The sequence below is a fragment of the Cervus elaphus genome, chromosome 5 (genome assembly GCF_910594005.1).
Source record: "Cervus elaphus chromosome 5, mCerEla1.1, whole genome shotgun sequence".
NCBI lineage: Eukaryota > Metazoa > Chordata > Mammalia > Artiodactyla > Cervidae > Cervus > Cervus elaphus.
The window spans coordinates 31,225,156-31,248,511 of NC_057819.1; the positions used below are offsets into that span (position 1 = coordinate 31,225,156).

The window sequence follows — 23,356 nt, forward strand, 5'->3', positions numbered from 1 at the left end:
TTTTGTGTTTCCATACACATTTTAGAATTATTTGTTCCACTTCTGTGAAAAATGCCATGCTGTTTTGACAGGAATTATATGAAATGTGTAGATTGCCCTGGGTAGTATGGTCATTGTAACAACACTAAGTCTTTTAATCCATGAGCATGGTATATATTTCCATTTGTGTCATCTTCAATTTTATCAATGTCTTATAGTTTTCCAAGTACAGATCTTTTACCTTTGTGGTTAGATTTATTCCCAGAGATTTTATTCTTTTTGATGCTACTGTAAATGGGGTTGTTTAATTAATTTCTCTCTCTGATAGTTCATTACTAGTGTACAGAAACGCAACAGATTTCTGTATTTTAATTTTGTACCCTGCAACTTTACTGAATTCATATACTAGTTCTCACATTTTTGATGCATTTTTAGAGAAGGAAATGGCAACCCAGTCCAGTATTCTTGCCTAGAGTATCCCGTGGACAGAGGAGCCTGGTGGGCTGCTGTCCATAGGGTCGCACAGAGCTGGGAACGACTGATGCAACTTAGCAGCAGCAGCAGCAGCATAAATATTATATGTAATCTGCAAACAGTGACAGTTTTACACCTTTCTTTCCAATTTGAATTCCTTTTATTTCTTTTTTTGTCCACAATGCCATGGCTGGGACTTCCAATACTGCATTCAATAAAAGTGATGAGAGTGGACATCTTTTGTCTTGTTCCTATTCTTAGAGGAAATGATTTCAGCTTTCCACCGTTGAGTGAAGTTAGCTGTAGGTTCATCATGCCCATGCCCGCTGCACACACCACCACCTAGCTGTGTGTGTAGGTGCCACCAGACTTCTCTATCCATGGATTTTTCCAGGCAATAATACTGGAGTGGGTTGCCATTTCCTTCTCCAGGGGATCTTTGTGACCCAGGGATCGAACTCACATCTCTTGTGTATCTTGCACTGGCAGGCAGATCTTTAACACTGAGCCACCAGAGAAGCCCCAGGTTCATCATATATGGCTGTTATTATGTTAAGGTTTGCTCCCTCTCTACCCTATACTAATTCTTAATATGAAAGTTTTTATCATAAATGGATGTTGAATTTTGTCAAAAACTTTTTCTGCATCTATTGAGATGCTCATATGGTTTTTATGCTTCAATTTGTTAATGTGGTGTATCACACTGATTGATTTGCAGATATTGAAATATCCTTGCATCCCTGGAATAAAGCCATCTTGGTTTCATCACCAAAATATATCATGCCACTCCCTGTGGCCTGCAAAGTTCCTGCTGAAAAGTTAGCTGACAGTATTATGGGAGTTCTCTTGTATGTAACTAGTTGCTTTTTCCTTGCTGCTTTTAATATTCTCCATCTTTAATTTTTAATGTTTTGTTTATAATGTGTCTTAGTGTGGACCTCTCTGATTTGATCTTGTTTGGGATGTTTACTGGATCTGGATTTCTGTTTATTTTCTAAGGTTATAGAAAGTTTCAGCTATTATTATTATTCTTTTTTTTTTTTTTTTTACAGTAGGCCCTTGTTGATTATCTATTTTAAATAGAGCAGTGTGTACTTATCAATCTCAAACTCCCTAACTATTCCTCCTCTTTCACCATCCTCCCTTGGTAACTATAAGTTTGTTCTCGAAGTCTGTGAGTCTCTTTCTGTTTTGTAAATAAGTTCATTTGTATCTGGTTTTTGTTTTTTTAGATTGAGTGTGTAAGCGATATCATATGATATTTGTCTTTGTCTGACTTACTTCACTTAGTATGGTAGTCTCCAGGTCCATCCATGTTACTGCAAATGCATTATTTCATTCTTTTTATGGCTGAGTAATGAAAGTGAAGAGGAACTAAAGAGCCTCTTGATGAAAGTGAAAGAGGAGAGTGAAAAAGTTGACTTAAAACTCAACATTCAGAAAACTAAGATCATGGCATCTGGACCCATCACTTCATGGGAAATAGATGGGGAAACATTGGAAACAGTAGCTGACTTTATTTTTGGGGGCTCCAAATCACTGCAGATGGTGATTGCAGTCATAGAATTAAAAGATGCTTACTCCTTGGGAGGAAAGTTATGACCAACCTAGATAGCATATTTAAAAGCAGAGACATTACTTTGCCAACAAAGGTGTATCTAGTCAAGGCTATGGTTTTTTCCAGTGGTCATGTATGGATGTGAGAGTGGGACTATAAAGAAAGCTGAGTGCCGAAGAATTGCTGCTTTTGAACTGTGGTGCTGGAGAAGACTCTTGAAAGTCCCTTGGACTGCAAGGAGATCCAACCAGTCCATCCTAAGGGAGATCAGTCCTGGGTGTTCATTGGAAGGACTGATGCTGAAGCTGAAACTCCAATACTTTGGCCACCTCATGCAAAGAGTTGACTCATTGGAAAAGACCTTGATGCTGGGAGCGATTGGGGGCAGGAGGAGAAGGGGACGACAGAGGATGAGATGGCTGGATGGCATCACCAACTCGATGGACATGAGTTTGAGTAAACTCCAGGAGTTGGTGATGGACAGGGAGGCCTGGCATGCTGTGATTCATGGGGATGCAAAGAGTCAGACACAACTGAGCAAGTGAACTGAACTGAATCTTCCATTGTATATACATATCATATCTTCTTTATCCTTTCATTTGTTTTTTTTTTTTTATTGAGGAATTTTGGCATATATATATATATATATATATTTTTTTTTTTCACTTATGGTTGCTTCCATATCTTGACTATTGTAAATAGTGTTGTAGTGAACATTGTGGTGCATGTATACTTTTGAACCACATTTTTCTCTGCCCAGGTTTGCTGAATCATATAATAGGTCTTCTGCCTATTTTTTGATTGGTTTTTTTTTATTTTATATTTTATTTTTTTGCATATTGAGCTACATGAGCTGTTTGTAAATTTTAACTATTATTTTTTCAAATAACTTTTTCTTCCCTTTTTCTCTCTCTTCTCATTCTGGCACTGCTTAATGTGAGTGCTGGGCTTCTCTGGTAGCTTAGAGGTAAAGAATCTGCCTGCAGTGCAGGAGACATAAGAGATGCGGGTTTGATCCCTGGGTCAGGAAGATCCCCTAGAGGATGGCATGGCAACCCCCTCCAGTATTCTTGCTTGGAGAATCCCATGGACAGAGGAGCCTGGGGGTCTACAGTCCATAACGTTGCAAAGAGTCAGACACGACTGAAGTGACTGAGCCTATGTGAATGTTAGATGCTTGATGTTGTCCCAAGGATCTCTTAAACTATCCTTAGTTTTTTAAATTTTTTCTTTCTGTTCAGCTTGTGTGATTTCCACTACGCTGTCTTCCAGTTAGCTGATCCCTTCCTGTGTATCATCTAATCGTCAACTGTTATTTTTCTCGAGTGTACTTTTTATATCAGTAGTTGTATTCTTCACCTCTCTTTGCTTCTTCATATTTTCTAGCTCACTGTTAAAATTCTTATTGTTTCATCCATTCTTAAGTTCCTTGAGTGTCTTTATGATCATTACCTGAACTCTTCATTGGGTAAATTTCTTTCTTCACTTCACTTAGCTTTTCTTGTTTAGTTTTATCTTGTTTTTTTATTTTGAAACTATTCCTCTGTCACCTCATTTTTCCAGTTCTTTGTTTTTGTTGCTCCGTTTTAGGTAGGTTGGCTATATTTTCTGATGTTGGAGAAGTAGCCATAAGTAGTAGACATCCTATGCATCCCAGCATAACACTCCTCTCTGATCACCAGAGCTCTAAGGGTGCCCTCTATATGGACTGCATGAACCCTTCTGTTGTGTTAGAGCCAACTACTGTGGGTACATTGCTCGGTGTGGTTGGCCCTCAGATCAGCTGCTTGCCTGGCCCTGCCTAGTGCATAGACTGCTGGCCACTGGTAGGAGGGGCCAAGTCCCAGCATGGCTGGCTATGGGGCTCAGGTCATCCCAGGGCTGATGCCCACCTGCTGGTTGGTGAGGTCCTAATGCAGCTGACTGAAGTGCACTAGGAGGTCATGGAGCTAGTGCTATGAACTGGTGGAAATAGACTTTGCTTTTAAAAGGTGAATGCAAAATCTCATGTGTTCTACTGGTGGGCTAGGACTAGCTCTAGAACCCCCCTAATGCTGAGTTAGGTCCTGTGATAGCTAGCTACAAGCCAGGAGATTCTGGAGCTAGTCTGGACTTGCCGATGGGCAGGGCCGGGTCCTAGTGGTCCCAGTGCTGGTGTCAGTAGGCCGGGTCAAGTCCTGGGAGTACTGGGGACTATGCAGGGGCCTACCTACGGCTGCTACTGGTCTGCTAGTAGGTTAGGCTGTGTCCCTGCCTTGCTGGTTGCTGGGATGGGTCATCACAGGAGTGGTGCCAGCAGGCCTTTGGGTTAGTGGGAGGATTTCAAAATGGTGCTTTCCAGCATCTTCCTGGCAGACTGAGGTCCCCAAAATGGCTGTTGTCAACATCTGCATCCCCAGAGTGAGCGTTAGTTGCCTCCTTCCCCACCAGGCAACTTTTTAAGACTAGCAAGGGGTCTGACCCAGCTCCTTTCATATGACAACCTCTGCTCTGCATCTTGGAACGTGTGAGATTTTATGTGTCCTCTTAAGAGCAGAGTCTCTGTTTTCTGCAGCCCTCTGGGTTTCCAAATGCAAGTCTCTCTGGCCTTCAAAGCTAGAAGGGTTCTCTTCAAAGCATGGGGCCCTCTTCTCCATGCAGTACCCCCAGTCTGGGGAGCCCAGTATGGAACTTGGGCCCCTCACCTTGGCAGAATCCCAGCAGTTATGATTATCATACTCTTTGTTGGTCACCATACAAACAGGTATGGGTCTCAACTCTACTGTGTCTCCACCATTCCTCCCATCCCTGTGGGGTTCCTTCTTTTTTTTTTTTTTTTTTTTTTTTGCTGCACTTCATGGTATGTGGGATCTTAGTTCCCTGACCAAGGATCAAACCCATGCCCCCTGCAGTGGAAGCATAGAGTTTTAACCACTGGACCACCAGGAAATCCCCTTGGGGTTCCTTCTTTATTTTCTTTAGTTGTAGAAGATTGTTTCTGCTAGTATTCAGGTCACTTTCATTGATGGTTTCTCTGTAAATAATTGTGAGTTTGGTGTGTCCATGGGAGGAGGTGAGTTCAGAGCCTTCCCACTCCACCTTGTTGGCCACTTTCAAGAGATTTAGGAGGTTGTTGAAGAGGTCTATAGGAGATTCTTCTATCTGTTCAGTTTTTTTTTTTTTTTTCAAGTCATAAAAGATAGTTTCATGAACTAAACTATTTGAACTATTATACACTGAAAGGGTGCCACTGATGAAGAAAAATGACTTTACCTCTAGGGGATCCTGAGTATGTAGCAACAATACAACCTAAATATGCCCGTAAGCTTGTGTTTCAAATAGCAGAAGAGCTTGTGCTCAGAAGGAACTGATAGTTCTCAGTCTTCACATGTGCTCTATCACTTAATTGTCACAAGACCCGATTGAAATTAATAGAATTTTGGTCCGCAAATCTTCATTATACCAGTCTACCCACACAGGAGAATTTCTCTAAAATATCATACAAATTGTAGCCAGATCTTGAAAGAAGTTAGGTTTTTCAAACTCTAAAGACAAAGTTTGCTTGTTTTTTTGTTTGATTTTATTTAGGTCAGTAGTCAAAAAATATTTGTTGGCAAAATAAATGAAGAAAATGAATTAACGTGGGGTGTGGACATAAATTCATAATGTCCTAAGTTTTTAATCTAGATGAAGGAATCTTACCATACTTTTGAAAAACTTAATAAATATCATGTATTGATCATAATTTGCTCACATATTCGCAACTTCTTAATTGTTTCATTTTTATTTCTTTTATTTCAGAAGCTCTTGAAAAGAACATCAAGTCAAAAGTGAATCAGCTTGTTCTTGGGCAGCACCAGAGCCATGAGCAGCAATGGAACAGACCTCACCACTGGTTTCATCGCTTCTATTGTAGCCATCGTTTTATTCGGCTCAAACTTTGTACCACTTAAAAAATATGAGACTGGTGATGGTAATTATGTCTTCTTCATTGTTAACCTTAAATTAATTTTAAATGTAAAGTTCACTGTTTCGGTCTTCTTTAAATGATGACTATAAAAATGAATTTTTCTGTGCCAGATGCCAAATGAATAGAGCTTAAAACAAGCAGTTGATAATGCCCATGCCAGGTTATCTAAGTGCTACTCAGTATAGGATAACCTTAATATTCTGTTTCATGGTAAAGCTAGGATGAAGGAAGCTTTTTAGCCATATCTGCTATGTTTATGGGCTTCCCTAGTGGCTCAGTGGTAAAGAATCTGCCTGCCAAGGCAGGAGACATGGGTTCAACCCCTGGTCTGAGAAAATCCACTGGAGAAGGAAATAGCAACCCACTGCAGTATTCTTGCCTGGAGGATCCTGTGGACAGAGGAGCTGAACAAGTTCAGCAACAAAAGCTGTGTTTACAAAAGAAGTCAGTTCTGTAATAATACTTGCTTTTTAAAACACGAATATCCAACACAAATGATCCAAAGGAAGCAATTTGCTCACAAGACAAATTTTGTGCTTGCTCATACACAATTTTGACTTGGACAAACCTTACATGAACACAGAAAACTGCACCCAGGTGGCTAAAGGTGCATAGCAATGCACAAAATGTGCTCACACCCTCTGCCTCAAACCACCACACCCATCCACATCTGGTGTTCAAACCCTCCCAACCTTTGCAATAATTCATGGGTTGCAACACTTTTGACACTCATTTGCTTAAGTAAACTTCGTGTCTTTTACAAGGTAAAGTGCCATATTTATTACAGAATTTGTGAATTTCTTAACCACTTAACCAGTATAAAGCTGTACTACCATTTTTTATTAGGCTTGCTTTTTTAAAAAATAATTTTATCTGTTTATTTTTGACAGTACTGGGTCCTTGCTGCTGGGCGGGTTTTTCTATAGTTGCAGCCGGCAGGGCTACTCCTTGCTGCGGTGCGAGTGCTTCTCATTGCAGTGTTCTCCCTTTGTGGAGCGCAGGTTGCAGGGTGTGCAGGCTTCAGTCGTTGCAGCTCTTGAGCTCTAGAGCATAGTCTCAATAGTTGTGGAACGTGGGCTAAATTGCTCCCAAGCATGTGGAGTCTTCCTGGACCAGGGATCAAACCTGTGTCTCTTGCATTGGCAGGCAGATTCTTTAGCACTGAACCACCAGGGAAGCTTCTTAATACCTTTTTTTTAATGAAGTTTTCAAGTGTTGTGTCCTCAGCCCCATTTCCCCCATGAGCTCTGTGGGTTTTATCACATTTTTTTACCTAGTGCAGTGATTTTTGAAACATACCATGTCACATTATCCTAGAATTGACTATAATGTGAATTCAAGGAAAGAGAAGTAATAGTTGTTTTTATCCACTTGCTTTTCCTATTAAAGCCAGGGAAAGGAATCGGGGATGTTATGGTGAAAGTCTGGTGAGAAGCATTGTGTTATCACCCCCAATTTCTTATGTCTTTATACTACCTGGACAATAGAGTTGCAGATCCTTTCCTTCCATAGCCTTTCTTCTTTTTCCCATTGGAGTCAAAACAGGAATGACTACTAGAAGAAGAACAAAAAAGATGTCAAAGGGTAGAGGATCTGGCTTTCGGGGTTTTACAAGAACCGTGTGATCCTGGGAAGCCTGATCAGCTTGTTTGTTCTGTTTCTCATTTGTAAAATTGAAGGGCTTGTAAAATGAAGTTCCCTTTCATCTCTGTGTTCCTAATTTTAGAGGTTAACAGATGTTTTTCTCTCCTCCACCATGATTGAGTAGAAATAAGCAAAAATCTTCTGATAGAGTCTAAAGTGCTATAAATACGTTGAGTTTTAACAACCTTAGTATTTCTTCCAATGTTGATGTTTTCTGTATCCTTTGAATCCCTGAACCTTCTTTCTGAGCCTCAGAAAGGTACAGATACACCCTATATCACCACATGACCTTCCAGGAAGTGGCAGATGGCAGCCAAGAGCATAGGAAGGGGAGTAGCCCTGATGTAGAAAGGCTGATTCTCAGGTCTGGAATGTCTGCCTCATCACAGACACTCAATTCCAAGTGCATGGATCCCACACGTGGCCATAAAGGGCTTTATGTTTATCTCAGAGTGACTCATATGATCTCCAAAGGTTCAGATTGCTATGGTACTATTCTGAAATTCTTAATGCTGTTCTGTTTGGTTAGGAATGGCACCAAGTATGACATCTGAATAAAAATATATTGACTTGGTCTTGCCCTTACTCTTTGGCAGAAAATTCTTGATCCCTGTTAAACAGGAATGCACAATATAGAGCAAGCTTTGGAGCCAAGTAAGTTCAAATTCTAATTTTACAAACTGTTAGCTATTTGGACAAGTTGCTTCATCTCAGATTTGTTTTCTCTCTCTTTGAACTAGGGTTAATTATGATGCATAGTAGTTACAGGTGTTATAATAGAGGTGTAAAGCATCTGGAATATAGGCATTCAATAAATTGTGACTATTATTATAACATCTCATTGATATTCCTAAGCACCAATTTTCTTATATCAGGTTGAACCCCTGACACCGATTTTTTTATTTCTAGGAATGTTTCTCCAGTGGGTACTCTGTGCTGCTATATGGTTGGTTGCCTTGGTGGTAAATCTGATACTACATTGCCCTAAATTTTGGCCTTTTGCAATGGTTGGGGGCTGCATTTGGGCAACAGGTAATGTATGATATAACTTATCCTTTAATCATTTGATACTATGATCGTAATAGAAGGAAATGGCAATAGATACTAGAAATTAGTGATTTCGTTTCTTTCATTTATATGCTCCATAAATATTTTTGGTTCATATTTTTGACTCAGATATTTTTCCTGACTCTTTCCTTTTAATGATTTCTTTCTTGTTCCTTCAAGAAAATTATTATAGCAAAATTATTATACTTATATCATTGTATAAAATTATTATAGGAAAATTGTTTCACTTGCTGTTTGTTCAAGCATAAGTGCTCTGCCGTTTCTCTAGCATGTTTATCAGAAAATACTTATTAAATAATCGTCTCTAATAATAGCATTTTTAGGACTTGTCCTTAGAAGTAGACAAACACACACACAGTATCATTTCAAAAGCACTGGCAGAAAAACAAAAACAAACAAAAATCTTCCTTCTGTTGCCTTATCACTATTGCCTGAAATTTTATAGCTAGAGCTTATGCCTTTGCTTGGCCTATCAGGAATATTTTTCTTTTATTAATATAAACATATAACCCAGGAGAGTTTTCTTTTCTTTAACAAAGAAAATCAAGGATTTCTAGAGGTAATTTGATTAAAAGCAAATAGATGTTTACATGTTAAAAATTTATTGGGCAACTACTTAATTTGAATCTCTACAGAATTAAGTCATTTAGTGAAGATGATGAGTTGGAGGACAAAAGAGTTAACTTTGCACTAGAGTTGTAATTATTATACCTCATGTATGCTTTAGTACAATTGTGATCATCATTTTGAATAGGAGAGGGGAACAGAGAAAGCAATCATTCATCCTGCAAATCTTGACAACCACCGCAGTATTTATGTTCAAACAGCTGTTCACACTAGGAGTTGCTTGTTGTTGTTCTTCAGTCGTTCAGCTGTGTCTGCCTCTTTGCGACCCCATCTTCAGCACGCCAAGCTTCCTTGTCCTTCACCATCTCCTGGAGTTTGCTCAAACTCACGTCCATTAAGTTGGTGATGTCATCCAACCATCTTGTCCTCCGTTGTCCCCTTCTTCTCCTGCTTTCAATCTTTCCCAGCATCAGGGTCTTTTCTAATGAGTCAGCTCTTAGCATCAGGTGGCCAAAGTATTGGAGCTTCAGCATCAGTCCTTCCAGTGACTATTCAGGATTGGTTTCCTTTAGGATGGACTGGTTTGATCTTGCAGTCCAGGGAACTGTCAAGGGTCTTCTCCAATACCACAGTTCAAAAGCATCAGTCCTTCAGCACTCAGCCTTCTTATGGTCCAAGGAGTTCTTGGGAAGAGTTTAGTTTGAGAACTGCTGCAGACTGGGATGATGTAGGTCACAGTATTGTTCTTTGTTTGCTAAGTTGTGTCTTACTCTTTGGGACCTCGTGAACTGCAGCCCGCCAGGCTCCTCTGTCCTCCACTATCTCCCAGAGTTTGCTCAGATTCATGTTCATTGATGCAGTGATGCTATCTAACCATCTCACAGTGTAGGGCACAGTAGCTACCTGGATATGGGGAGTAGAGGAAGGGGAAGAGTTCATGGTGATGTAGGGATTTTATTGTAGGTGATTAGGAGAGTGAGTGTCATTGACACAAATGAGGAGAAAAGGGAAAAGAACATGGATGAAAGGGAAAATGATGACTTCAGCTTGGGACCTTTTTAGTTTATAAGTTCCTAATATTCCCACAATAAGGGACATCTGGTTGGTAATCTCTTATTGGCACTAAAGCTCTGGAGAAGGCCCAGGCTAGTGCTGGAAGCATGTGTCTCTAGCTGATAGCTGAAATCATGAAACTAAGTCAAGTGCCCAAAGAATATTGCAAGAGGAGGGGTGTATGTTAGGGATAATTTTTAGAAAGCACCTAAATCCAGATGGTATGATGAGAAAGAACAGCCAAAGAAAGAGAGAAACAAGAGGGAATCTGATGATGAAGGCATCTAGGAAACCAAGAGAGAAAACCTTTTGAGAGGATATTGACTAAGTCAGACAGCAGGTCAGGAACTGGGGAAAAAAAAAATGACCATGAATTTGGTCCTGAGTGACCCTCAAGAGTACAAAGCATTGGGTGGGGCAATCCAAAAGGCAAGTAAATGAGCATGACAGAGCAAAGTCTGGGGCCATATTGAGCCAAGGACATCTGCCAGTGGTTGGTCCTAGTTTGAGTCTAAGGATGGTCACCATTAATTTTATCATTGACCAACTTCTGCAAAAAAGTCATACAGTGGAGACCTACATTAAGGATGAAGAACATTGGTGCAGTTATGCAAAGAGCTAATTTAACATTTTCTTTGTAGAATTTTTCCCTAAGCCTGGCTCTTTTAGCAATCATATTCATGAGGTTAATGCCAAACATTGGTTGTTTTATTTTTAAAATGAAGAATTAAGCTTTACTAAGTTTGTCCAAATCCCATAAGCTTCATCTGAAATTAAAGCTAATTTAATTTATAAATAGATTTTCAGTATTGAAAAATAACATCTTTCTTCTGTATATTTCATCCACAGGTAACATAGCTGTTGTCCCAATTATCAAAACCATTGGTTTGGGCCTTGGAATCTTAATCTGGGGATCATTTAATGCCTTAACTGGATGGGCAAGCTCAAGGTAACACAAAACAGGGTATTTTCTTTTTTCTTCATTTATTTTTATTAGTTGGAGGCTAATTACTTTACAGTATTGTAGTGGTTTTTGCCATACATTGACATGAATCAGCCATAGATTTACATGTGTTCCCCATCCTGATCCCCCCTCCCATCTCCCTCCCCATCCAAATCAGATTCTCTGCACTCACATTCTGTGTAAGGCAAATGTGGATTCCTGCCCTCACAAAGGTCACTTCTTGTAAGACATACACATAACATGTGCTACCTTGAATTATTTGCCTTAATAATTCTAAAGAAGTGATCTAACACGCCAATCAAGGTAAATAATTTTCTTTAGAGAATGAAAGAGGGAGAGAGAGAAAGGGCATTGATATTTATTTTCCCTTTCTACATGTGACAGTTTTGTTTCACCTGTTGTACACATCATCATTCTAATCTTATTTCCACAAATAAATGAGGTAGGTGCTGTCTTAGAAGATAACTGACCCACAAAAAGATGAGTGACTTGTTGAAGGTCACAGAGCTAATGAACCGAGTTCAAACCCAGGTCTGATAGTTCTAGAGCCTATATTCTTCCCTGTAGGGTCTGAGCCAGGATCAGCAAATCATTGCCCAGCTTCCACTTTGTAAATAAAATATTGTTGGAACACAGCCAAACACATCCATTTTAGGAGCGTCTATAGCATGGCTGTTTTTACCCCATAAAGGCAGGAGTAAGTAGCTGCCAGAGGCTGTCTAATCCTCAAAGCCTAAAATATCTACCCTCTGGCCCTTTATGGGAAAGTTAGTCAATCCCTAAGCTCTAGAGTTGAGCTGTCAGATGGGGTTGCCACAAAACATGTGGCTGTGTATATTTAAATTAATTAAACTGTGATAAAAGTAAGCACTCAGTTCCTCAGTGGTACTGGCCACATGTCAAGTGCTCCATCACTGTATCTGGTTAGAAGCTGCCCTGTGCAACCATGGGACAGCCATGGAATATTCGAGAAGTCCTGTTGGACTGCACCACCCTCTGTCAGCATTAAGATGAACATTCCAGTTGAGTTTGGGATGATAAATAGAAGGAGGACTTTATTCTAACCTTACTTTTCCAGATCCTCTTCCTACTCAAAGCACTACAGCAACCTCAGTTATGATGAAGCAAACTAACTTCCAAGACATTCTTTCCTGTCTTTTCTCCACCCCCACTCTGCCTTTTACAAGTGCTGTTTCCTTCTTGCCTCCATTTTTCTCACCCTTGGATGGTTCACAGTGATTATTGGTAATGGTCACTGCAAGAACAAGGCATTAAAAACAGAATTTAAAGTGATGCCAAAGAGTAGAGATCTTTAACCAAATAGTCACTGAAGTTTATTTCAAGTACTATACAAAATTGCAGTCAACTTATCAGCATTCAGTTAGCCACTTAACCTATTTTTTCTTCTTTATTTCTTAGTCTTAAAGTGAAAAAGAGTTTTCTTTTAGACAAGTACTTTTACATATACTGACTCATTTAATCTTCATAAAAAACCTGTATATTAGGTATAATTATAGGTATAATTATCCCCATTTTAAACATGAGAAATTGAGACACAATAAAGGTAGTTAACTTATCCAAGTCACAGTTAGTAAATGATGGACCTAGGGTTTAAATCAGGGATCTGACCTTGAGTCCATGGCCTTCAACAGTATAATAAACACATATTCAAGAATATCTGCTTTTTGACTATTTATTTATTTTATTGGAATATAGTTGTTTCATAATGTGTTAGTTTCTACTTTACAGAAAAGTGAATCAGTTACACATACACATATATCCACCTTTTTTTAGATCATTTTCCCATATACATTATAAAGCATTGAGTAGAGTTCCCTGTGCTGTATATACTAGGTTTTCATTAGTTACCTATGTTATACCTAGTAGTTATATATATGTCAGTCCCAGTCTCCTAATTCATCTCACCCCGCTTCCACCCCTTAGTGTCTGTATGTTTGTTCTTTACACCCGTGTCTCTATTTCTGCTTTGCAGATGAGTTCATCTGTATTGTTTCTCTATATTCCACATATGCATTAATATGTGATATTTTATCATAGATTACCTTCTGACTTACCTCACTCCATATGACAAGTCTCTAGGTCCATCCATGTCTCTGCAAACAGCGCAACATCCACTTTGATGTGACTTTCTCCATTTCCAGGTTTGGCTGGTTTGGAATGGATGCGGAAGAAGTGGCAAAACCACTGCTCAATTATATTGGAGCTGGGCTGTCTGTAGTAAGGTACGTGGCCATTTATGATGATTTAATTTCTCTTTTCAACATCGAGAACCATTTTTAAAGATCCGGATGTGTTTACATTGTTTTACATCCACATCTCATCAATCAGCGTGATTTTTTCCTCAGACCCTTCATTTACATTGACAGCCATGTCTTCAGAGGATAGAAAGTGCCAGCTCTGGGGTCCGGAGCCCCAGCTTCACAGTTCAAAAGCTCTGAGACCCCGGGAAACTGTTCAGCTGTTGTCAAGCTCACTTTCCTTATCTGTAATATTCAGAAAGTCCTAAAACATGGCTCATAAATGAGGATCAAATGACAGTTAAAGTATTGAGTTGGCCAAAAAGTTCATTTGAATTTTTCTGTATGCGCTTATGGAAAAACCCTAATGAACTTTTAGGCCAACCCAGTATTTTGCAAACTAGAAAATCCTATATGAATCAGCATTGTGCTGGCTTCCTGTTGGTCTGAAATAGCTACTGGCTCTCTCTTCTTATTTCTTAGAGACTCTTTGCACTCAGTTTCCACTTTCCTGTGGCCTCACTCCCGTCTCCTAGCCTGCTCAGATAAGCACACTCACCTGTGACAACACACACTCATGTGACTACCTCTTTGGGGATGTCTAGTTATAGTCACTGTATGAACGAGGGTCAGAGTGACTCTGAATCTCTGCACGGCAGCGTTCAGTCCATAAAATCATCGCTGAATTAGGTCACCTTTGATTCACTCCCTTCTCCTCTCTGCACTCCATCTATATTTCCTGTCAGCACCTCACATAATGGATAACACTGCCTGCGAAGCTTTTAGTACTTTTTTATTCTTCAGGGAAAGAACGCTATATTTCTCTTCCTCCTCTGGTGATGATTTTTCCCCAGTCACATTCAGGAACAATCTCTTTGTCATTGAAATGTTGCCTTCAAGAGTGGTTCCAGGCAAGTCAGAGAGGAAATAACATAGATTATTCTACAATAGCAGATTCTTGACATTTTTGGTTAGAGGCAATTTTGTGCATTTTGTACAATTCACATAGCATTCGAGCTTTGAATAGCTCTCTCAAAAACCATTTCTTTACTCCCTAGAATTGGAATGTGGCATGCCTTTATCTTGACTTAATGGTAATTTAAGACCAATTTACCCAGTCCATCAGACATTGTTTTTCTTTTTTTCCATATTCCTACTTCCTTTAGAAAGTGTACATTCTTTGAAATGACATTCTTCATGATTTACCACTTCCACCTGTGTGACCTTAATTTCTCTAAATCTTGGTTTCTTTATCTGGGGATAAAGTGTGGATAATAATTGCACCAGCCTTATATGACATTTTGAGCATTAAATGAAATAAAATATGTTAGGCATGTAGCTAATACTCTATGTGTTAGGTAATTTTAATTACACTAGTCATTCTTTTGTTAGTAGCTGTTCCATGCTTAGTCACTCTTTCCTCTTTGGACCTCTGGTGTCCATCCCTGCAGTCAGCTAGTCAGAGTGCCTGGGGAGTCTCCCAGTTTGGCCCGGAGCTTGATCTGAGGCAGGGAGATGCAATGGTCTCTTGCCTGTGGTGCATCCTGGCTCTCTTGTTGACCTGAAATAAAGACTACACGGCCAGATGGTCTCCAGCAAAAAAATGGGTTTATTTGGGATCAACAGAGAATTGCCATTCGGGGTCTGCAGCCATGACGAGCCAGCGCCAGTCTCCCATAGCAAGGGGAGGAACTCTACAGAGGGGAGAAGGAGAAGGAAGCTGGGAAGGCTACAGTAAACAAGGATTGCATGGATTTTCCCTGACTGAGTCCTGGCCCGGAAGGAAGAGGTGCCTTTTTCTTTCTCTTGGCTCTACCATCCTCACAGGGTGTGAGAAATTTCCTTTCCCTCTATTTAATTAAAGGTTCTGTTTATTAAAATTTTTGATGCTTTCCTAAGAGAAATTTATAAATTAGTTTATTCTGAGTGGAATTCACGGAAATACCTTGGAGTCTCATGGTCAGTATAAGGAAACTTGGCATATGGTCAACTCAGTTTAGGATGTTGCTTTTCTTTTTAAAATTGCAGTGATTGCCTTAGTCCTCCTGACCATCATGTTTAACAGGTTGCTTAGGTCATGTCTAGCATTCCGTTTTTCCTACATGATATCTATTGTAAGTCACTTTCCACATTCAGGACCACTCCAGGCATCCTAAGCAGCAGAGGATTTAACCCAGGGAATTGTTGACAAAAGTGTTACAAGGGCCAGAGGATCAAAGGGAGGAAAGTGGCCTCACCAGAAGCCCCAGAGTCCCTGTTCCTGCTGGCGCTGCGGGCACAGACTCTCCCGCCCTGAGCTACCGCCGCCTCTGGAGCCCCCACCAAGGCAATATAGCGCCTCCCTACTTTTGCCTTATTTGTGTGTCTCCTGCTGGCAAAGCCAAAATGAAGCACGGTTTGGGAAAATACAGTTTTCAGTCTTCTGGGCTCCATGGTTCAGGATAGAAGTGGAACTGATGCCAAGAAACAAAGTTCAAGACCCTCTCTTAGACATGCTTTAGTGAAGATCCAGGAGTCAGAATTCATAAAAAGACAGATTTCCTTTTCAGTTAAAAGCAGGCTCTGGATTATCCTTGAATCTGTCTCCATTCTTTTTTTTTTTTTTTAATTTTATTTTTTTATTAGTTGGAGGCTAACTACTTCACAACATTTCAGTGGGTTTTGTCATACATTGATATGAATCAGCCATAGAGTTACACGTATTTTCCATCCCGATCCCCCCTCCCACCTCCCTCTCCACCCGATTCCTCTGGGTCTTCCCAGTGCACCAGGCCTGAGCACTTGTCTCATGCATCCCACCTGGGCTGGTGATCTGTTTCACCATAGATAGTATACATGCTGATCTTTTGAAACATCCCACCCTCACCTTCTCCCACAGAGTTCAAAAGTCTGTTCTGTACTTCTGTGTCTCTTTTTCTGTTTTGCATATAGGGTTATCATTACCATCCTTCTAAATTCCATATATATGTGTTAGTATGCTGTAATGTTCTTTATCTTTCTGGCTTACTTCACTCTGTATAATGGGCTCCAGTTTCCTCCATCTCATTAGAACTGATTCAAATGAATTCTTTTTAATGGCTAAGTAATATTCCATAGTGTATATGTACCACAGCTTCCTTATCCATTCGTCTGCTGATGGGCATCTAGGTTGCTTCCATGTCCTGGCTATTATAAACAGTGCTGCGATGAACATTGGGGTGCACGTGTCTCTTTCAGATCTGGTTTCCTCAGTGTGTATGCCCAGAAGTGGGATTGCTGGGTCATATGGCAGTTCTATTTCCAGTTTTTTAAGAAATCTCCACACTGTTTTCCATAGCGGCTGTACTAGCTTGCATTCCCACCAACAGTGTAAGAGGGTTCCCTTTTCTCCACACCCTCTCCAGCATTTATTGCTTGTAGACTTTTGGATAGCAGCCATCCTGACTGGCATGTAATGGTACCTCATTGTGGTTTTGATTTGCATTTCTCTGATCATGAGTGATGTTGAGCATCTTTTCATGTGTTTGTTAGCCATCTGTATGTCTTCTTTGGAGAAATGTCTGTTTAGTTCTTTGGCCCATTTTTTGATTGGGTCATTTATTTTTCTGGAATTGAGCTGCAGGAGTTGCTTGTATATTTTTGAGATTAATCCTTTGTCTGTTGCTTCATTTGCTATTATTTTCTCCCAATCTGAGGGCTGTCTTTTCACCTTACTTATAGTTTCCTTTGTAGTGCAAAAGCTTTTAAGTTTCATTAGGTCCCATTTGTTTAGTTTTGCTTTTATTTCCAATATTCTGGGAGGTGGGTCAGAGAGGATCCTGCTGTGATTTATGTTGGAGAGTGTTTTGCCTATGTTCTCCTCTAGGAGTTTTATAGTTTCTGGTCTTACATTTAGATCTTTAATCCATTTTGAGTTTATTTTTGTGTATGGTGTTAAAAAGTGTTCTAGTTTCATTCTTTTACAAGTGGTTGACCAGTTTTCCCAGCACCACTTGTTAAAGAGGTTGTCTTTTTTCCATTGTATATCCTTGCCTCCTTTGTCAAAGATAAGGTGTCCATAGGTTCGTGGATTTATCTCTGGGCTTTCTATTCTGTTCCATTGATCTATATTTCTGTCTTTGTGCCAGTACCATACTGTCTTGATGACTGTGGCTTTGTAGTAGAGTCTGAAGTCAGGCAGGTTGATTCCTCCAGTTCCATTCTTCTTTCTCAAGATTACTTTGGCTATTCGAGGTTTTTTGTGTTTCCATACAAATTGTGAAATTTTTTGTTCTAGTTCTGTGAAAAATACTGTTGGTAGCTTGATAGGGATTGCATTGAATCTATAGATTGCTTTGGGTAGAATAGCCATTTTGACAATATTGATTCTTCCAATCCATGAACACGGTATGTTTCTCCATCTGTTCGTGTCCTCTTTGATTTCTTTCATCAGTGTTTTATAGTTTTCTATGTATAGGTCTTTTGTTTCTTTAGGTAGATATACTCCTAAGTATTTTATTCTTTTTGTTGCAATGGTGAATGGTATTGTTTCCTTAATTTCTCTTTCTGTTTTCTCATTGTTAGCATATAGGAATGCAAGGGATTTTTGTGTGTTAATTTTATATCCTGCAACTTTACTATATTCATTGATTAGCTCTAGTAATTTTCTGGAAGAGTCTTTAGGGTTTTCTATGTAGAGGATCATGTCATCTGCAAACAGCGAGAGTTTCACTTCTTCTTTTCCTATCTGGATTCCTTTTACTTCTTTTTCTTCTCTGATTGCTGTGGCCAAAACTTCCAACACTATGTTGAATAGTAGTGGTGAGAGTGGGCACCCTTGTCTTGTTCCTGATTTCAGGGGAAATGCTTTCAATTTTTCACCATTGAGGGTAATGCTTGCTGTGGGTTTGTCATATATAGCTTTTATTATGTTGAGGTATGTTCCTTCTATTCCTGCTTTCTGGAGAGTTTTAATCATAAATGAGTGTTGAATTTTGTCAAAGGCTTTCTCTGCATCTATTGAGATAATCATATGGTTTCCATTCTTAACTTTCTTAACTTTGTTTCCTTGGAGAATGGTGCTGTGAGGAAACCCAGGTCTTGGACTCTAGCCGTTACCTTTCTTCAGAGCCAGAGTCCTTACGTGGAACTGTGGACCAGGCTAGTCATCTTGAGGTAGATGCTCTCCGGGCACCTCCTGTTCCATTTCAGGTGGGGTTACCTGTGGAAGGGGACCCTGCCAGGTCAGGAACAAGGCCAGGACTGTGCAAACCCTGGGCTGTTGGTTCCTTTCTCTTTGCCTTCAACATTTTCAATCAGAATTACCTTTCTTAGGGCTTCACTGGTGGTCCAGTGGTTAACACTCTGTGCTTCCAATGCAAGGTGCACAGGTTTGATCCCTGGTCAGGGAACTAAGATTCCCACATGATGTATGTCCAAACAAATAAATTAATTTGAAAAGTACCATCTATTTTAAAAAAATAAATACTTTTCTTACTTCAGCCTTCCCTTAAAACTGATTTCTCTTCCTGCGTTTCTTCTCTGCATGGAAGATATTAGTCACAGTCATTCAAATTCAGAAACTCAGGCTTCTTATTTTGTTTCCATTATAGCCCTCCCCCCCCAATATCTAATTCTGTAAAATTCTCTTTGAACGTTTCACAAGTTCCTCCCCTCCTTTCCCTTGGCCCGTTTCTATCTACTCACCTGTATACTGTTGTACAAATCTCACATCTCATTTCCCTAGTTCTCTTCTTTCCTTTGTCAGAATGACTTGCATGTATCTGCTCTCAAATTGTGATATCACTCTTCTATTTAAGAACCTCTGAAGCCTCCCCACTGGATTCAGAATAAATCTGTCTCCTTAGTCTGGCATGTGCTCCGTAGTTACAGATCCAGTGCTTCTTCCTAGCACGGTTTCCCCTGTGTTGTCAACTCATTGACCTGGGATTGACTCATTAACTTATCACAGCATACCTGACACTTCCCTCAGCCCCAAAAGTCCTTTCCTCTGCTTCATTCACCACCCTGAAATTTCAGGTAAGATTTCCCATCTGATGATGTTTTCTTCATTTTCTTCTTCCTAAATTCCTACTGTATTTTGCACTTCCTCTATTGATGTTATACACATCCTCCAGGTCTGTTTTGTATTATTCACACAACTGTCTTTATGCTTAAACCATGGGATCCTGAAGGACAAAGTCTGCTCTTTGTGCACCATCTCCCCCACCATCACTATCAGACAGTGCTTGACTCAGAATAAATGCTTGTTGAAATCAGTTGTCAGTGTAAACACACACACACATGAGTTTTCCAAATAGTAAGATATGTAGGGTTGCAGATCTAGGGAAATTGGAAAGGTTGAAAATGTAAAGAAGCATCCTTGCCTATAACATATTGATTATTTTTCTTCTTTTTTTTTTTTTTGCTTCCCATGCTTTTGACAAGATTTCTAGACTTTCTCATGGAACTTTGTGTTTGATAAACCATACCAAGTTCTTTGCATCTGTAGCCTAGACCATGTGATCTATTTACCTTTATGTTCATATTAATATATTGACATATATGATGCATCTCATTACCTTTCCCTGACTTAGTGCCACATCCTCTCTTGACCTAACTTAGCTGGGACTCTTCTTTCTGACTTAGCCATTTTGTGTCTAGTCACACAGGCTCAGACGACTGACTCAGTCTTGACTTCTTTCATATGCTCAGCACCCTTCTCTTCCATCCAGCTTATAGTTAAGGTTCTCAGCTGAATAACATATTTTGAGCTTTTATCATGTGCCAAAAAGTACCTTGAGAATTTTGTGACGATTTTTTTGAATTGTTTTTAATTGTCAAAGATTATAATTGTACACTATTGAGAAGTATAGACCAAAACATAATTATTCGAGGACAGTTGCTCATCATAGCTCTGTAAAGTGGGTCTCTCCCCATTTTTTAGATGAAAACAGTTGAAGGTCAGAGAGGTTAACTGATTTGTTGAAAAGTCATAGAGGTGTTTGAAGAAGCGTTCAAGGACTTTTCTCTGGATCCTTCAAGTATTTTTTATTTTTTGTAATGTTAGCTCATATCTTTATTAACCAATGTACAATTACTTGTCTTCTGGTTTGTTGAAACAATAGGTCAGACAACATTTACCATAATAATGTCTGTCGAAATGACTGGCCATAAAAACTCCAGCACCACATTCATCTGAGGGACACTCCCGGCGAAGGCGACTGATTTTGCCATTCTCATCCAGCTTATGTTATTTCAGGACAGCCATCTTAACCTTCTTTTTCTTATGCTTGTTCTTCTTGGGCCTGGTGTAAGACTTCTTCTTCCTTTCCTTAGCGCCAGCACGAAGTCTCAACACAAGATGAAGAGTGGACTCCTTTTGAGTGTTGTAGTCAGACAAAGTATATCCATCTATCTTCCAGTTGCTTGCCAGCAAAGATCAGTCTTTGCTGGTCAGGAGGAATTCCTTCCTTATCCTGGATCTTGGCCTTTACATTTTCTATGCTATCCGAGGGCTTGACCTCGAGAGTGATGGTCTTCCCCGTCAGGGTCGTCACGAAAATCTGCACCTTGGCGGCGGTTCCTCCGCAGATGGCAGATCCGAAGCTCCATCAAGTATTTCTAACATGTCATTCTCTATTGTTATTAGAAAACAGACTGGTCTATTCAAAGTAGAAAGTTTTCATGGTAATTTTGAGGAGAAAATGCAAAGGTAGTGTCTAATATTAGCTTTGTGAATGAACGTATAAATGAGCACACACACGTTTACATATTTAACAATTAAGATAGACACATATAATCAGATTTTATGCATTCAGTTAAACTGAATACAATTCATTCAAGTACTTTGAGAACCCTGAAAGAGATAGAAAGTGTGGTTGCTATTCAATTTTCTATTGAATTGGAACATCTTTAGAGAAAAAAGATTGCATGGGAAATGGTCTGGATTGTGTGATGATGGTTCTCAGTGTTGCAGGAATTCAGAAAAGAGGAGGATTTGGGGAGGATTGGCCTGGGGAGAGCTCCCCTCTCACAGTCAGTAGTCACCTCTTCTGTCGTTTGGATAAGAGGTGAGAATATGGTATGCTCAGCTAAGGAAGCCTGGCAAGCAAGACATGAAGCTTGGAGCAGGGACTGGTCAGAGAGAGAAGTCCACGGGGGAGTTATGTTCAGGAAGGTTGGGTGTGGCATGAAGTGAGAGCAATGCAAGGAGGACTTCCCAGGTGGTTCATTGGTTAAGAATCTGCTTGCCCCAGTGCAAGGGACACGATTCCATCTCTGGTCTGGGAAGATCCTACATGCCACAGGGCAAATAAGCCTGTGCGCCACAACTACTGAAGCCCACGTAGCTAGAGCCTGTGCTCTGAACAAGAGAAGCCACTGCGATGAGACACCCACGCAGCACAACTAGCGAGAGTATCTCTCACTAGCCACAACTAGAGAAAGCCCACACACAACAAAGGCCCAGCACAGCCAAAGATAAATAAATAAATACATTCTTAAAAATTCAAAAGGAAGCTTAGATCTCCTATGGGATGGAGTATGGAGCCAGTTAAGTGTATAAAGCAGACAAGAGACTGAAGTAAGGAAGCCACTAGACATATTTAATTTTTATACAAAGGATAGCATATCTGGGTGCCCTAGTCTGCACCCAGCTATCTATACTATTTCAGTCTCTTATGTGCTTTGAAAACTTCTTATATTGCTTTCACTTTTGAGCCATGCAAATGTTTTAAAAAAAGAAATATCAAAAGGATACTAGAGTTGTAACTTTCCTTCAGTTAATTAAATACTTTAGTACATTTTAACATTTCTGCATAGTTTAAAAGTCAAGGTCAGTGAGGTATTTATTACAAAGATGCTGGACATGAATAGTTAGTAAATTAGGAGAGAGAGGTTCAAGGGCAAAAAAAAAAAAAAAACCATTCAGCTTACATGTGTGTTTTTATCTCTTAAAATATAGTCTGGAGGTCTTTCCATATCAGAACATAGAGGGTATCCTCTTCCCTTTTTTATGGCTGTGTTGTATTCCATCACATGCCCGTGAAGATCAGCTCACCTGAGTGTGGCTGTCCCTGTGTTATAGGGCCTGGAGCAGGATTGGTTAGGGCAGGAGTGGACACACCTGTTCCCTTGGTACGTGGCCCCAGAGTCTCCTCCGTGGGGGTCACACAGTCTGCACTCATATCAATGGTGCTTTTCTCCTCCAGGTTGTTCAAGCATGTTAAACTTTTGGGGTTTTGTCAATAGAATAGGTGAGAAATATATTTCAATGTAGTTTTCATTTGTGTTTTTCTTACCATGTGATTCCATGACTAAGCAGGATTAAAAATAAGGAAATTAAGGTTAAGGAGAGACATCAAAGAGAATGTCAGTGCTGGAGAAATGGCAGGATCCCTGCAAAGGCAGTTTGGAATTAATACCATTAGGTCTTCATTTTAGCTCTGTTTTCCCTTAAAATTCAGGCATCTTAATGTGAACCAGGGTTATGATAAATGTCACTAAAATTTATTTTCTTTACAGTGCTTTCATATTTTTGTTCATCAAAAGTGAAATACCAAATAACACATATTCTGTGGACACCACACCACTGATATCAGAGCATGTGAGTACAGAATGAGAACCAACTTAATCTGAAACATGAAATTAGAATAAAAGGAAATTGCATGGATTTGAACTCAGATGAGAGGCTGGTAGGGTATGTTGTTAAATCAAGGATATCTGAAATATCCTAGCATATTTATCATGAATAGGTTTATGTAGCAGTCAGTCCATATTTCCACAGTAAAATTTCTCAACAAGCACAGAGGTCTAGTTCTTTTTATTAATGGTAGATCCCTAGTAGGAGAGGTTCATACAAGCCCGTATTTTGGAATAACTTA

General features: G+C 39.7%; 1 protein-coding gene and 1 pseudogene across 7 annotated transcripts in view; one reads left to right on the top strand and one right to left on the bottom strand.

Moving 5' to 3' along the window:
• The window catches only part of TMEM144 (transmembrane protein 144), a 58,583-nt gene that overhangs the window by 13,082 nt on the left and 22,145 nt on the right, over positions 1 to 23,356 (top strand). For 3 of the 7 annotated variants that reach the window (XM_043902295.1, XM_043902292.1, XM_043902293.1), the window contains 5 exons: positions 5,792 to 5,963; positions 8,514 to 8,636; positions 11,142 to 11,241; positions 13,419 to 13,499; positions 22,998 to 23,079. In XM_043902295.1, coding sequence (XP_043758230.1) covers positions 5,855 to 5,963; positions 8,514 to 8,636; positions 11,142 to 11,241; positions 13,419 to 13,499; positions 22,998 to 23,079 — 495 coding nt within the window. In that variant the 5' untranslated portion in view covers positions 5,792 to 5,854. Of the gene's footprint in view, positions 1 to 5,791; positions 5,964 to 8,087; positions 8,259 to 8,513; positions 8,637 to 11,141; positions 11,242 to 13,418; positions 13,500 to 22,997; positions 23,080 to 23,356 lie in introns of those variants that run through there. The other 4 variants (XM_043902296.1, XM_043902294.1, XM_043902297.1 and 1 more) reach the window with 3 other exon arrangements.
• Positions 20,569 to 22,660, bottom strand: LOC122695646 (annotated as a pseudogene).